The sequence below is a fragment of the Pelecanus crispus genome, chromosome 7 (genome assembly GCF_030463565.1).
Source record: "Pelecanus crispus isolate bPelCri1 chromosome 7, bPelCri1.pri, whole genome shotgun sequence".
Classification (NCBI taxonomy): domain Eukaryota; kingdom Metazoa; phylum Chordata; class Aves; order Pelecaniformes; family Pelecanidae; genus Pelecanus; species Pelecanus crispus.
Window position 1 is genome coordinate 138416 of NC_134649.1, and position 14921 is coordinate 153336.

General features: G+C 42.2%; 1 protein-coding gene across 1 annotated transcript; it reads left to right on the forward strand.

The window, feature by feature from the left end:
• The first annotated feature begins 1501 nt into the window (after positions 1 to 1501).
• TUBGCP4 (tubulin gamma complex component 4) lies at positions 1502 to 14153 on the forward strand. The gene is made up of 17 exons (XM_075714175.1): positions 1502 to 1579; positions 1654 to 1782; positions 2338 to 2460; positions 2951 to 3004; positions 3459 to 3515; positions 4100 to 4179; positions 4857 to 5058; positions 7061 to 7226; positions 8388 to 8512; positions 9215 to 9265; positions 9668 to 9773; positions 10099 to 10206; positions 10424 to 10580; positions 11063 to 11240; positions 12184 to 12318; positions 13449 to 13565; positions 14010 to 14153. The coding sequence occupies exons 1-17, from the start codon at positions 1502 to 1504 to the stop codon at positions 14151 to 14153; spliced, it is 2010 nt and encodes a 669-aa protein (XP_075570290.1).
• Positions 14154 to 14921: the final 768 nt, after the last annotated feature.

Consider the following 14921-nt stretch of genomic DNA (forward strand, 5'->3'; position numbering starts at 1 on the left):
AGTTCCTTCTGCTCTAGTAAATTTTACACCCTGTTTACTCCTGCCCTGTTCTCAAGGAAGACGCCTGGGATTTTCATTTTTTGTGAAGAAATGCTCCTGTAAGCTTAGTTTCTGGCTGCAGAAGATGACTGTTTATGTTCAAGATTTCTCTAACAGATTAAATATGTAGTATGTATTTATGTTAATAAAAGCATTACATTAATAGTACTGTACAAGGATACCACTAAATTACATATTTAGTCTTTACAACCTAAATATTTTCTTTGTCAATTACTGAGCCATCACTACATATCTAACTACTTATAAGCTACCTATGGCATGCTTAGCTTTATAATCTACTGAAAATAGTATTTACGTTCAGCATTAATCAAAGCCCACCTGTTAGCACAGAACTTTTCATCAGCAGCACGGGATTGAACCAAAGCCTTTTACGAACAAGGAAGAATTGCCGCTAACTCCAGCACTGCAAGACTGAGGCCAACAGTGCTAAACCTCACATACAGCTTCCTAAAAGCAGGAATGGCACATAGCTTTCCTGGTCCAATTGTATACTGTGGTATTTATGTCAATGATGAACAACAAATGCCTAGCCAAATTTCTCAGTCTTTATTCAGACGATAGAAACTTTGTCAATATAAAGAGGATAGTTTTAGTATACTGATACATGGTAGAATGATACTGTTGGGGCTCCCAAGTTACACATAAAGATAGCTATAGAAAGCAAATGCATACATGCCAGAGAGACCGTACTGAAAGAAAAAATTCTTTAGTAAATGAGGCAATGTACTAGGAACTTATTAATCCCTGTAAAAATGTAACAGAAAAAGTTCTTCTTCCTGCATTTCAGACCTCATTGGGACAAGCTGATCATGAACCAAACACACGTTTAAAATGCACAGACACATCTGTTATATGACACTTAACACTAATTTCTTCTAAATGAAGAAGACTAAAAATAGATGTGAAGAAACACACTGCCAAAAGCAGAAAAAAGAACATGAAAAGGATTGCTAAAAACCAGTTTATTAGAAAACTCCACAACTTTGAAAGTGGGCAGCTTTGATGAAAAGACTATCTGGGTTAAGAGACAAAGCGAAGAAAAGCGATGTATAACAAATGGAGAAAGGTGAAACTGGCATTGACAGAACACTGACAAATGAGAAACTGATAAAGAAACCTGGTAAGGGATACGAAAACCGAAAGTCAACCTAGAAGGGTGTGGATTTGCTGCTGCCCTGGAAGGGGCCTTCTGGGCCAGCACTTGCCACCGCAGCCCGTTACTCAACCGTGCTCCTGCAGCACGCAAACACCGACGCGCCCCAACGGCGGCGAGGGGCGAGGGGCGAAGGGCGAGGGGCCCCTCTCCGGGCCTCCCGCCGCGCCCGCCCTCGCGTGGCCGCTGCCTCTCGGGGCGCGCCGCGGCACCGCGCGCCGCCGCACAACCGCGGGCCCCGCCCTTCCCGGCGGCCTTCGCGCGCTCCCCGGCAGCCCGCGCGGCAGGATGATCCACGAGCTGCTGCTGGCGCTCAGCGGCTACCCGGGGGCGGCCTTCACCTGGAGCAAGCGCGGCGGCCTGCAGGTACGGCCCGGCCCGCCCGCCCGCCGCCGCCGCCGCCGCCGCCGCCCGTCCTCACCGCTCTTTCCCCCCCTCAGGTGTCTCAGGAGCTGCCCTTCCTGCACCCCAGCGAGACCAGCGTCCTGAACCGGCTCTGCCGCCTCGGCACCGACTACATCCGCTTCGCCGAATTCGTGGAGCAGTACACGGGACACGTACAGCAGCAGGTGGGGCCGCCGTACCGCTGCGCTGCATTTCCCGGGCAGAGCGGCGCGTATTTGTGCTAGCACGAACAAATGCATTTCCCGGGCGCTGCTCCGGAAAGCGCTGTGCCATGCAAGTAAGGGAGGGTGCAGAACAGTGAGAGATGGACCAAATGTAAACTCTCATTCCTGGGGAAGCATACTGTAATAATTTCTGGTGACTGCAGGCTGGCCAGGGTTTGTGAACTGTACAGGATGCTCATCCCTGCGTTGTCGTGAGCCCTCCTCGTGGTTTGTGAACAGCTTTGAGATCCCAGAGGCATGCACAAGTACAAAGCACCACTGAAGTTACCAGTGGTTCCCAGCACTTGCATATGTCCACAGCTAAATATAACTGCTCAATTAACTCTTGTGATAAACTTATGTTTTTTTTTTTTTTCTGGGCACTTTCTGGTGGGCCTTTAAGGTGCATTTCAACATGTTTGGACCACTGGCTGCTGGTGTAACACTGCACAGAAACTCCATTACTCTTTAGACGTGCACTGGGGAGCTGATGCAGATTTTATTGTTTGGTTTCAGGACCATCATCCATCTCAGCAAAACCAGAGTGGATTACATGGCATTTATTTGCGAGCCTTCTGCACAGGTCTTGATTCAGTGCTGCAGCCATATCGACAGGCACTACTTGACCTAGAACAAGAGGTAAAGGAGAGAGACTTGGAACAAGAGGCTGTCCTGCTGCTGACGGATTGTGGAGAGTTGTCATTTCTGCAATTAATATGCTAAGTAGTAGTAGCTAAAGAGGAGACAAGGTATCTTCCACATCAGGGATGTCTTCCAAATTATTCCTGTGAGGTGCCATTGTAAATGACTCTTCATTCTAATAAGTATTAAGTCCCCTCTACCTTTAGTTCAGTAAGTGCCCCGTCTGCCTCAGAGCCCAGTGCTGTCTCAGACTATTGTGACTTCTGTTTTCAGCCGTAAAGGTTTTGATTAATCTCCACTAGATTAGCAGCTGTCATATCTTGGGTACTGTCACAATCCAGTGGTTGTTACAGCCTAAAATGGGACACAGCCCAAAAATGGGGGGGGAGCTGTGGGAACTAAAGGTTTGGAATATACAGCCAAGTGTGCTTTTTTACTTATCCATACTTTATTTTAATTTTCATTAATTGCTTTCTTGTTCTTACAGTTTCTGGCCGACCCGCATCTTTCCATCTCACATGTTAATTATTCCTTGGACCAGGTATGTCATGTTAATAAACAGGTAGTGCTCTTTGGTTACTCTTATCGCTCCTTGAGTCTAATAAGAGAGTGGGTGGGATAAATAAGGCTTAGCCTGTCATGTCATGCCATTTCTTTTTAACACCTCTACATTTGTAGTCCTTTAATCATGCTCAGAGGATCACTTGCACTTTGACACAAAGCTTAGGTCCTCCACCTTGACCTTTGCATATTCCTCACTGCCTGTGTTTAGCCTGAACTGCAGCTGGAATATAGTAACTTCACGCATCTTGGTCCAGTGGAGGGAGGACATTCTTCCTAGAGATTTTCATGTCAGGATTCTAATTTGTGGGGAAAGCCAGATGATAGTTTCATTAAATTATTGTAATCAGCTGCTGTCCACACTTACTCAAGTATAGTTTTTCTCTCTCCCTTGCGTAGCAACCTAATTCAATATTTTGCTCCTTGTTCTGCAGTTTCAGTTACTCTTCCCCTCTGTGATGGTCATGGTGGAACAGATCAAGACTCAGAAGGTACAGTAAATTGTAGCTAGTTTCTCTTAACAAGTTTCCTCTTTAGCTGATAAAGTTATTTCTGCCCTCATCCCAAACCTTTAACACTAGGAAAGAATGCGGTTTTGGTAATGGGTGCCCTATTCCAAGTACTACTGTAAGTACTGAATAACTATTTTGCAAATCCATTTACACTGGATTTGATTTTTTCATTATCAGTATGCTCTTTGATGACTTGCATTTTATAATCACAGTACATTTCATAGTACAAGATGCTGCTGGTTGGAATTTCTTCTTTTCTGAGTCTGTTTTCTCCCACCATCCCCTGGGAAAAAAAAAAAAAAAAGGCAGAAGCTACTGTTTTCAGAATCCAGAGATGCTTACTTTTTGTCAAGGGAAATTTTTGAGAGAAGGTTGGGTGTAGAGTCACACACAGAAGGCCTCTTTCTTCACTACATGGAGTATGTTACATCTTTCTTTCTGTAAGACTTGAGCAGCCTTTTAAGGCATTTGCTTGTTAGCTGAAAGCATAGTGTTTAAATGTCTAAAAAGGTTAATACAGATCCAGATAACAGACCTAGTCTTACCATGTTTTCTTTCTGCAGATTCATGGATGTCAGATACTGGAGACAGTCCACAAACATAGCTGTGGGGGGTTGCCTCCTGTTCGCAGTGCTCTTGAAAAGTATGTAGATACAGTAAAGCTATTACTTTATACTTCTGTAGTAACTGGAATCAGTGTCAAAGTGTTTATCTTACCTTTGAAAACAGTACATGCAAAACAGGCTTGCATGATGTAAAAGTAGGAGTAGCATGCAGGGAAAACTGCCGCAGTCCCCATTATTTATCTAAAGCAGACTTAATGGCAGGAATTAAGGCTTTCTCCATACTTTGGACTTAGGGCTGAGGAGAGTTCAGACCCTATGTTTTTTCTTCTTCTGAGGTCTACACGAACTGTTCTGCATATGGTAGACCTGTTACTGTTTTTTGATCCTTCAAAAGGATAAATGTGACTGGGTGAGTGTTACTAGGTTTGTGTATCCTTGGGGAGATAATTTGCGTTCATGCTGAAATGGTAATTGAGTAGGAACAGCAGGACTGGGAAGCCACTGGAAAGTTATTTATACTTGTGGTATACTAGCAGATCTCTGTGGAGAAGCCACATATTCAGAGGATATGTTAGTTCAGTTTTGCAAGTGATCAGTCCACCTTTTTTCTGTTTTAAAAGGAAAAAAATTCCACATCAGCCATTTAGCACTTGCCACGTTGCCTGACCAACTAACTGGACTTTCCAGAGTGATGTACAATGAGGTTTTGATTACTGCGTGCAAAGGCCCCACTGTCTGTTTCTCTTGACCTCAGGATTCTGGCTGTGTGTCATGGCGTCATGTATAAGCAGCTCTCTGCCTGGATGCTGCATGGATTGCTACTAGACCAACATGAAGAGTTCTTTATCAAACAGGGCCCCTCTTCTGGGAATGTCCCTAGCCAACCCGAAGAAGATGACGACGACCTAGGAATTGGGGGACTTACAGGAAAACAGCTACGAGAACTGCAGGACCTGGTAAGACTGCAAGTCATAGCTTGGCATCCATCGGTCTTTAGGGAACTAAAGAAGAAATATATTGTCTTCTGCTTCAGTGCGAGCTACGCTAGACTGGACGTGTATTGAGACCTGGCAGGATGGCAAATCAACAGAATATTGTAATAGGCTGCAGCTAGGCATATAGAACAGAGACATACCGTTTGGCACAGCTGGATAATCTCGGGGCAGAAAGCCCTATGGATGGAATCTGTAGACGCTGATGTCAAGTAATTGGAACTGCTATACTCACCCTGCTCTTGACTGGGTCTTTTCTGATTCCTTACGGTCAACTCTGTGATCTGCTCAACACAGGCACTGGCAGTAGTATGAGCAATTGCAAGGGAAAGGGTGTGGGGAGCTTGGGTGTTGAGTTGATTTGCATCCTTTCTGTTGGCAGCTGGCTCAGGTACCTTTCTTGCACAACAGTTTGTTGTGCAAATGTTACCTAACAGAGTAATACTACTGACATTACTGGGGAAAAATATGCTATATGCAAGAGTCAAGAGGCTGCTCAGAACATGTCCAGGGTGCTAAGTTAAGCAAGGGAGCAGCAACCTGCCAGTATACTGGTGAAACATGGTAACTCCTCGTATAGATGGCATACCATTAGAGCGCCCTTGTGCAAAGCAGCTTTCTCAATGGAATAATCTTCCACGCTTCGTGCATCTGAATAGCGTTTGCATCAGGGACCAGCGAGGAGCAAGTGCAACCCTGTAAATTCACACTCTAGTTTACTGTGAGAAAGCAATTCAGGGGCACCCGTGGTGTTAGTGTGCTGTATGCAATTTGGCTGTGAACATGCAGAAGATTTGCCCCTGAAACACCCTGCGTTGTATACTAATTAAGTGCCCTGTACAAACAGTCTCTGCTGAGGGCAGACTATACACAGACAAAAAGAAGGGAAAACTTTAAAAGGCAATTAGTGAAAAATCTATTATTTCACTATATTGGATATAGGAAGAATGTGAAAATTGGTGAGTCTTCTAGATCCGTAGTGGAAAACGTAGGCATTAAGAAGATGACGCCAAGAGAGCCTAATTAACTCTCTTCTTCAGTATTACTGACTAACAATGTTGGCAATTCTTCAGTCAGAGAGTAAAATAAGAAATCCTGAGTGTTGGTGGGAGAGACTGGTAAAATACTTGTGTATTTCCTCATCTAAAAGTGTCAGAAGAATCTTAAGGAAAGAATTGCTAAGTTGTTAACATCAGTATACAAACTTGTACTGAACTCTCCTATTAAAATGAAGAATTCTGTAGATGGCAAATGTTCTCAAAAATTTGTTAGCATGGTGCTTTTTGGATTATGGACTAATGAGCCTAATTCTCCAATAACAAGAAAACCAAATGAAATGATCAGTATGGCTTCTCTGAAGGAAAATCTTGTCTCTGTACTTGGAGTTCTTTATTAATACATTCAGAAGAAAGTTAATAACTTACTGTATTGTTTTAAACACATATCACAGGAACTGAGAAAATTGCCTAATTTATGCTAGCAAGGCTTCAGATCTTTAACCTATCTGCTCACTGGTGGAGGTGTTTACATTTGGCCCATATCACCAGTGTTCTAGCAGTGTTAAAACATACAGTAATGGGTGTAAGAGGGGATTATTTTTTGTAATGCCAATTAACATTGTTATGGATGCAAAAAAAAAAAATGTAGTGCAGTTGAAACAAAAATTCTTTTTGCTGATGTAACATTATCCTTTGGGAGAGCCAGTTTGCTGCTATTCCACAAAGGTTTAGCTTCTCCTTTTCCCGCTTCTGCTCCCCTCTCTGATGAAAGCAAGATCTTCTCCAGGGAGATCTGTTAGCGTACCAGAAGCATCAAGAAGTTTGCAGGCTTACTTTAATCAGGTTTGCCACCTTTCTGCTTACTTCCAATGTACTTGGATTCCTCCTCCCACACACATATGCACCTTTTCTGTCTGGTTTTCTCACACTTTTTTTTCTCGGTTTCTTTTCCCTGGGGTCTCTGACAGCGCTTGATTGAGGAGGAGAACATGTTAGCTCCATCTCTAAAACAGTTTTCTCTGCGGGTAGAAATGCTGCCTTCATACATTCCTGTGCGGGTTGCTGAGAAAATCCTCTTTGTGGGAGAATCTGTACAGATGTTTGAGAATCAAAATGTTAACCTGACCAGAAAAGGTAAGGAACATCTTTCTTGTGGCCTTTGCTCAGTTATGAGTGACTGACAAGTATCTTCCAAAATGCTGTATTAACGAATTCCTGAACAGTCACTGACTAATGGCTGATATTCTTCAACCATATGGATGGTTGTGCCAGGACAGAGCAGTGGTCCCAGTGTTCTGCTTCTGATTGATGCCAAAGGAGCGGTATTAAGAACAGGATGAGTAAATAATAACACTTTCCAAACATAGTCTCCAAGTTTCCAGCAACAAGTCACCGTGTGATTTGCTCTGGATAAATAAAGAGATTGCAAAGGTCGTGTTTTCTTTTCAGCTTGTAACCCTGTCCCTGAAGGGAGCAGACGGACACAAGGGCACATCTTGCTCTGAGTCTATATATTGCAGAATGGTGTCATAGGATTAAAATGCATCTACAAACATAAGAGATTCATTGCAAGGTTGTCCCAAAGGTCGCTGTGGAAGACAAATGATCAAGATGGAGCCTTTAAGACAGCAAGAGAGAGACAATTCCAGCTGATGGTTCTCTCTGAGAGACTGATAAGTTAATATTGGAGATGGTTTTGGAAATATATTCCTACACCAACTGGGGAGAACTGCTGTGGAGGCTCTACCTTGAGCTTGTCTGTGCAGAAGTAGGCAAATGACTTGAGCGACATTGCAGAGAACAAAGGACCAATTAAGTTGGACTGTTTTCTTGCCTTAGGAGAAGCGAGGTGAAAAGAAATTGGTCTTCTAGCTTAGTTGGTTAAAAAAAAAAAAAATCCCCAAGTTCAAGCAGTAGGATAGATTTGAAAGGGGTGGGGGTAGGTGTAGAACCAAACCAAGTGGTTAATGTGGCAGAAAAGTTGTGGGTTCAAAGATCTAGCTCAGTCCTAGGAAAAGGGCTGTTAGTGACAGTCATTTACATAGCAAGTACTTCTGGTTTTCACTGATACCACAGCACTATCATATCAAGTGTTTATGCTGTAACTGTACTTGCAATAGTAATCCTGTACCTTGGTACTTGTACTTTGAGACCTCCTCAACTTCACATTCCTTGCCAGACCCGAGATGGCACTGCCTGGACAGCCCTTCTGCCCCACTGTACTGGAAGGGGTCTGCACTTCTCCAAATGGTATTCCTGTTTATTGTCCAAAACACACTTCTCATTGCTGCACAGGCTCCATCCTAAAAAACCAGGAGGACACTTTTGCAGCAGAGCTACATCGACTCAAGCAACAACCACTCTTTAGTTTGGTGGACTTTGAATCAGTGGTTGACTGGATACGGAGCACTGTTGCTGAGGTAAGGATCCTAGGAAGGATAACTGCTATACAGGCTGAGGAGCTCTTCAGTTTTGTGAATGACTGGGAAAAGAAGGGGGGGTCATTAGAACCAGCGATTGAACAAGCATGTGAAGACAGGTGGCTTTCATGTTATTACGGGGCTCAGAGCTTCACGTTACCCCAACTTCTAATGACAAAAGGACATTAACAAATACTATTCACTTTCATGGGGGAAAGAAGGGAATTTTTTTTTCTTTTTAAATTTATTTTTTATTTCACTTGAAACATGTCAGAACTTTTCATCTTGCTTTCGGCATAATAGATAGCACCTCACTGGACACATTCTTTGCTTTGGCGATTTTTAATCTTCTTTTTTAATTTCGGGTGTGGGGGAACCTGCGAAGATGGGGAGGTTAGAGAAGTGAAGGGTGCTAGGGTGGAACCGATTTCATAAGAATTTGCTTATTTTTTGTCATGTGTCTTCATGTTTCTTGGGCAGAGTTTCTTGCTGTATACATCAAGAGTGTTCTGACTAGTAGCATGGGCTGCCCTCACACAGGATTCTTGGTGTGTTCTCTTGTGCTTTATATAGCATTTTACATAGATGCTTTTTTGTATGCATCGCAAGTATTTCAAGACAGCTACTGGTCTCATTGAATGGGTTTAGATAAATCTGAGGGGAGGTTTCTTTTGTTTTGTTTGTTTTTTGTTTCCTCACTAGCATCTTTGGAAACTGATGGTGGAGGAATCAGATTTACTAGGACAACTGAAGGTAATGTAGCTGCTAGCTTGTTTTTGCTAAAGCAGCTTAAATTTTTTTCTTTCTTTCTTTCTTTCTTTTTTGATGGCTCTTTCCCCTTAAATACTTTACTGTCTTAGATTCCGTGCTTTCTTCTTTTAGGTAAAGCTGGTTTCGTTTTCCAGGTGTGAAGAACGGGCACAGAGTGATAGAACTTGGTCAGAGACAGAGTTAGAGGGGTTATGGGATTTGCATCTTGAAGCAAAGGCAGTGTAGACCTTTTGGGCACTGGATGAAATTCATAGCTCTCCAGCTGTGTTTTGAAATGGCAGAAGTTGTCCAAGCAATAATAAAAATGGATGCTTTTAGCTAGGATGCTTAAAATTTCTGCTCATTTTTTGATACACTTATAACACAAAAAATTTATCTCCACAGATTATAAAAGACTTTTATCTTTTGGGAAGAGGTGAGCTGTTTCAGGCCTTCATTGACACTGCACAGCACATGTTAAAAACACCACCTACGGCTGTAACTGAACATGGTGAGTGTTGCATGTTCACTTACCAAACTGTCCTTGATGTGGTATAGCAGGAAATGGTTAACCACATCCAGTGCAGAAGAGCTCTATCTTATCCTCTAGATGATGATGTTAGTTTTGAAAGAACAGCACTTGTGAGTTAGAATGTCTTCATGGAGTGAGACTTTCAGATGGCAGGTTTCTCTCCTTATTTGAAACTGGAATTAAATGAAAATAGTGGAAATAGCGTTAGTGTTGTCTTTTATGGTCGAGCGTAAATAGTTAATGGATGCAAAACTAGGACTAGCTGTATCATCTTGTGTTAATATCTGTGCTCTCTTGTTGTCAGATGTCAACGTTGCATTTCAGCAGTCTGCTCATAAGGTACTGTTAGATGATGACAACCTTCTTCCTCTGCTTCACTTAACCATTGAGTATCATGGAAAGGAGCATAAAGGTATCAACTTGCATTTTTAGTAGTGAGTTAAGAGGGGAGATGATGACCTGTTTTCAAGACCTATTACTTAGCCTTCTCTGAAGTTAAAGAAATACTAGCTTTGTTCCCTTTGCAGCCCTGTGTGATTGGCCTAGCCTGCTTTGGCTCTTCTTACTCTGTTCTTTCCCCTTTTCTTCCTTGCCATGGTTGTCTTGACTGAGAAGATGACTTAATTCAGCACCTCATTTGCTTTCAGATACTTCTCAGACTCGTGAAGGGCCTTCCCGGGAGTTATCGCCACGTGAAGCCCCCGCATCTGGATGGGCAGCTCTGGGCCTTTCTTACAAAGTTCAATGGCCACTGCACATTCTCTTTACTCCTGCTGTTCTGGAGAAGTAAGTACTAGGTATGGTCTGTGTATATTCATCTATAGGTTCCTTTATCTCAGGCACTCACTAATATTTGGGGTTTTTTTTCCTCTCTGTGGAGAGAAAGGTAGAGCTATAATACTTTAGCTTGCTCCTTGAACCTTAAAATTACTTTTTCCACTTACTCATATTGAGTGTATTTGTAATGACAGCACGACCCGCAAAATGCGGACAGATCTGCACTGTTTAACGAACAGGGCTACTTTGACAAAACATTGTCAGCTCTTCCCTCCTTACGGTAAAATTAACTTTGTATTTTTTAGGTCAGTAACCAATACAAGCAGAAATCTGCTACTCCGAGATGGGCCATCACCTGACCTACCCTGTCTGTTGGCAGGCAGCCACCTCCTGTTTCTTTTTCCAGTCTTGCGTTGTTATGTATGTTCTCCAGTACCTGCACCCAAGGAAGATTTTCATCTTAAACAATTTTGTATTTTTTTTGGCTGTAGGTACAATGTTGTGTTCAAATACCTGCTGAGTGTGCGACGAGTCCAGGCTGAGCTACAGCACTGCTGGGCTCTCCAGATGCAACGCAAACACCTGAAATCTAACAGAACTGATGCCATCAAGTGGCGTCTGAGGGATCACATGGCTTTCCTTGTGGACAATCTTCAGTATTATCTGCAGGTCAGGATTACAGAGAAAGGTAAACTGTATCAGTTAATCAGGAACTGGCAGAAATTCACGGAGGGAGCACTGAAGTCCTCTCTCTCAGGGTTCAGATTCTTTGTACCATAAGGAAATCGAGATTTCCTTTGGAACAAGTCCAGAACTTTCTTTGAGTTCCCAGACTTAGTGCTACAATTATAAAGTTTCCAGACTTTTGAATCAGTGAGTGTTACTGGCAGTGCAGTAGTTTTGGCTCTCTAATGCTACTAAGCATTTGTGAGAAGCCACAGTCATCTCTGAAGTAGCATCATTAAGATACCATCCTGGCTTCTTCCCTTGCCCGTTTAAGTGAACTCCAGTTTGAGTTAAGTGACAAGTTGTTGTTTTGGGTTTTTGTTGGTTTTGTTTGGGTTTGGTTTTTTTTTAAGAATTGAAAGAAGCCATATTCTGACCAAGTAAAAAAGACTTTTCAAATGTAAATACCAGTTACTAGTAGCATGATTTTGTGAGAATTACGTATCATTTTGTTAATAGCCATAACAGCGGAATTGAGGGGGACTGGCTTTCTAGCTTCTCCAGAGTATCTGGCTGAGCTTTTGCACTGCAGCTTTTGCCGTGACATTCGAGATAGTATCTCCCAGTGTAAAATTCAGAGATGACTACAATCAAATACCTTTGTTTACATGCTAGCTATACACTTTTTTCAGTAGTTAATGTTAAAGAAAGTGAACATTTCCCTTTCTACTTAGGTAATACTTAGGCATCAAAAATTGTTTCCCCCCCCATTACGTACTACTGTTGTGTATAATTACCCATTCAGGAGGCAGAGAGAAGGTGATCCTCAGCCTCTAAGCTAAGAGTAGCAAGAAGGAAAAGTAAGTTTCTTACACAAAACTTGTGGCTAGTCTGAAGTACTGCCATTCCTCAAGATACTAATGAGATTTCTTTACCTATCCATCAGGTGGATGTACTGGAATCTCAGTTCTCACAGCTTCTGCAGCAGATAAATGCCACACGAGATTTTGAGAGTATACGATTGGCTCATGATCATTTCTTAAGTAATCTGTTGGCTCAGTCTTTCATCCTCCTAAAACCTGTAAGTAGGTCTTGTTTTCACCTTTTCCTCCAAATTCTCCAACTGCCCTTTTTGAACAGGTATGACAAACCATATCTTAAAACAAATTGGTCATAATATCCTGCAGAGTACAGACTACAATTCTAGGAATAAAGCAGGTATAAACTAGAACAGATAATTGAATTAAGATCGCTTAATTTACAGTTGGTGAGTGTGGATGCTGCATTCCTGGCAATTTTAAATCAAGATTATTCCAGTGTTCAGTTAACCTTATTAACTTAAATTTTGTTGCTCACAGGCAATTTTATTAAAGAAGTACTAATTAGTGTAGTGCTGGGAACTGTATTCCTGGGGACTCATTCTGAAATGCATTAGATTAGGAAAAATTCCCTCTCTTACATACACTTAGAGGATAAAAATAGTTGAGATGTTACTGACTGGACTTTAAGGGTGTTTTTTGTTGTTGTTGTTTTAGTCAAAAATATGTTACAGTGTTGTGGGTGTTTTTATTAAACATGTAGCCTCACAAAAACATTCCCAAAGAAGGTTGGTGTCAATGAAACACGGTGATACCACAGGTCTTGTCTGTTTCACTATTTTTCTCAGTCTATGAGGCTATAGCATAAAGGTGGCAGAATACTAATTACCCCATATGGAACTTTTAAGTGTTCCAGTAGTTATGTCTGTGAGGCATTTGGGCTTTCCTAACACTCCTAAATGCAAGTTACCTTGACCAAAATTCCAAGTTTTGTGAACAGTGAAACCAAGGCCTTGAACCACAGGTCTTGCTGTTCTTTATTCTTCCTTCTCAATCCCAAAGCTGCAATGATGGCCTGCTGGTTGCATAGGGAAGCCGATGCTCAACTTCTGTGCCTATGTGGATGGCTCGTGCCAGTCGCCATTTCCCCACTAATGTCTGCAAAAGGTTGGGGGTGGGGGGAAAAGATGCGGCATCATAACGTTTAAGTCCTTTTTCTGTAGAAAACCTTATGAAAATGCTACAGGTGCTTTAATGTCTTCCCTACTAATTGAAAAACATGGTATCGGCAACATCTTGATTATGAATGCTGCAACTTTTCAGGTACTAAGAACAGCTTTCTCTGGGTTTGAGCTCTGTTTAAACTACTATCTTGTACTTCTATCCCATGCAGGTTTTCCACTGCTTAAATGAAATTCTGGATCTTTGTCACAGTTTTTGTTCTCTGGTCAGTCAGAACCTGGGCCCATTAGATGAACGGGGAGCTGCACAACTCAGTATTTTGGTGAAGGTGAATCTGTGTTTATATGGACCTATTCTTCTCCCATGCAAACATTTGCTTAAGCAGTCATCGTGGCTTTAACAGCTATAGAGCAGGAGTGAGTTTAAGCTGAGACCTTCTATATGAGTGCTTGCAATGATTTTAATTAATCAACTGTTCCGAGTCAGAAATTCTATGTGCACAGAGAGAAGGAATGTGGGCAGATATGCAGAAATTACCCTATTGGAATAGAAAGGAGGTGGATATCAGCTTGTGCCTCTACCCCTCCTTTTGGATACCTAACACCTAATAATTCTCGTGGCTGACAGCTTACCTTATACTGGACCACACGCGTCACTTCTGTTGCAGTGATTCTTTTCTTCAGGCTGTTAAAGGATTGTTTAGGCAGGAACAGAGATGAAAAGCTTGCTTTCGCTCTTGAGAGTGCCAGAACTGACTTCTTCTAATTTGTAGGGATTCAGTCGTCAATCATCACTTCTCTTCAAGATTCTCTCTAGCGTTCGCAACCATCAGATAAACTCTGACTTAGCTCAACTGCTGCTACGCTTGGATTATAACAAATACTACACCCAGGCTGGAGGAACTTTAGGCAGGTAGGAATATCTTCAGGTTGCTTGTAGCGCTATCCTGAGGTAACTTTAAGTACAAAGTGATCTAAATGATCGTAAGTAATTTTTATTGATTGCGTAAGCCAAAATAATTAGAAGTAAAGTCTTGCTAAATACCATGACAGAAAAGTAACAAACCAGCATGAGTTAATTTTTGGTTTTCATACGCTTTCTCCTCTTCAGGTTTGTTTTGCATGAAGTTGAACTAGCTGCTAGCTCATATTGGCTGAAAAATGCTGATGTGGGTTGATAAAGGGCGTTCCTTTCAACATGTAGTTAATATTGTACCCTTTTCTTGCAGTTTTGGGGTTTAAGCACTAAGACCTGGTCATCAGGCTGTGACCAATAACACATCAAGCAGTGGAGACTGGTGCTCTTGGAGAGTTTGCACACAACCGAATTTTTCTTTGTAGCTGGCTCTTGCCTGGTGAACCACTGTTTCAGAAGGAATTGGCAGGAAGTGCCACTTATATGAGGCTGCCCAGTGACTGCAGAAAGCTACTCCATTTTTTCTGAACTAGTAGAAAACCCATGCTTTCTGCAGCCCTGCATAAAACTTATAAATGCTTCTAGGAGGCAGTCTGTGCCTCTTCAGAAAGTGAAAAAGCAACAAGGATTATGATGTCTTGACTCTTCAGCTGGACTATGATCCCTTGCAAGTTGGGAGTATGGAGGAAGTAGTCTATTGTTCTTGACTATGAATGAAGCTTTGCCTGTATTCAGAAGTTCCACTTGTACAGTAAACTGATCTACAGCA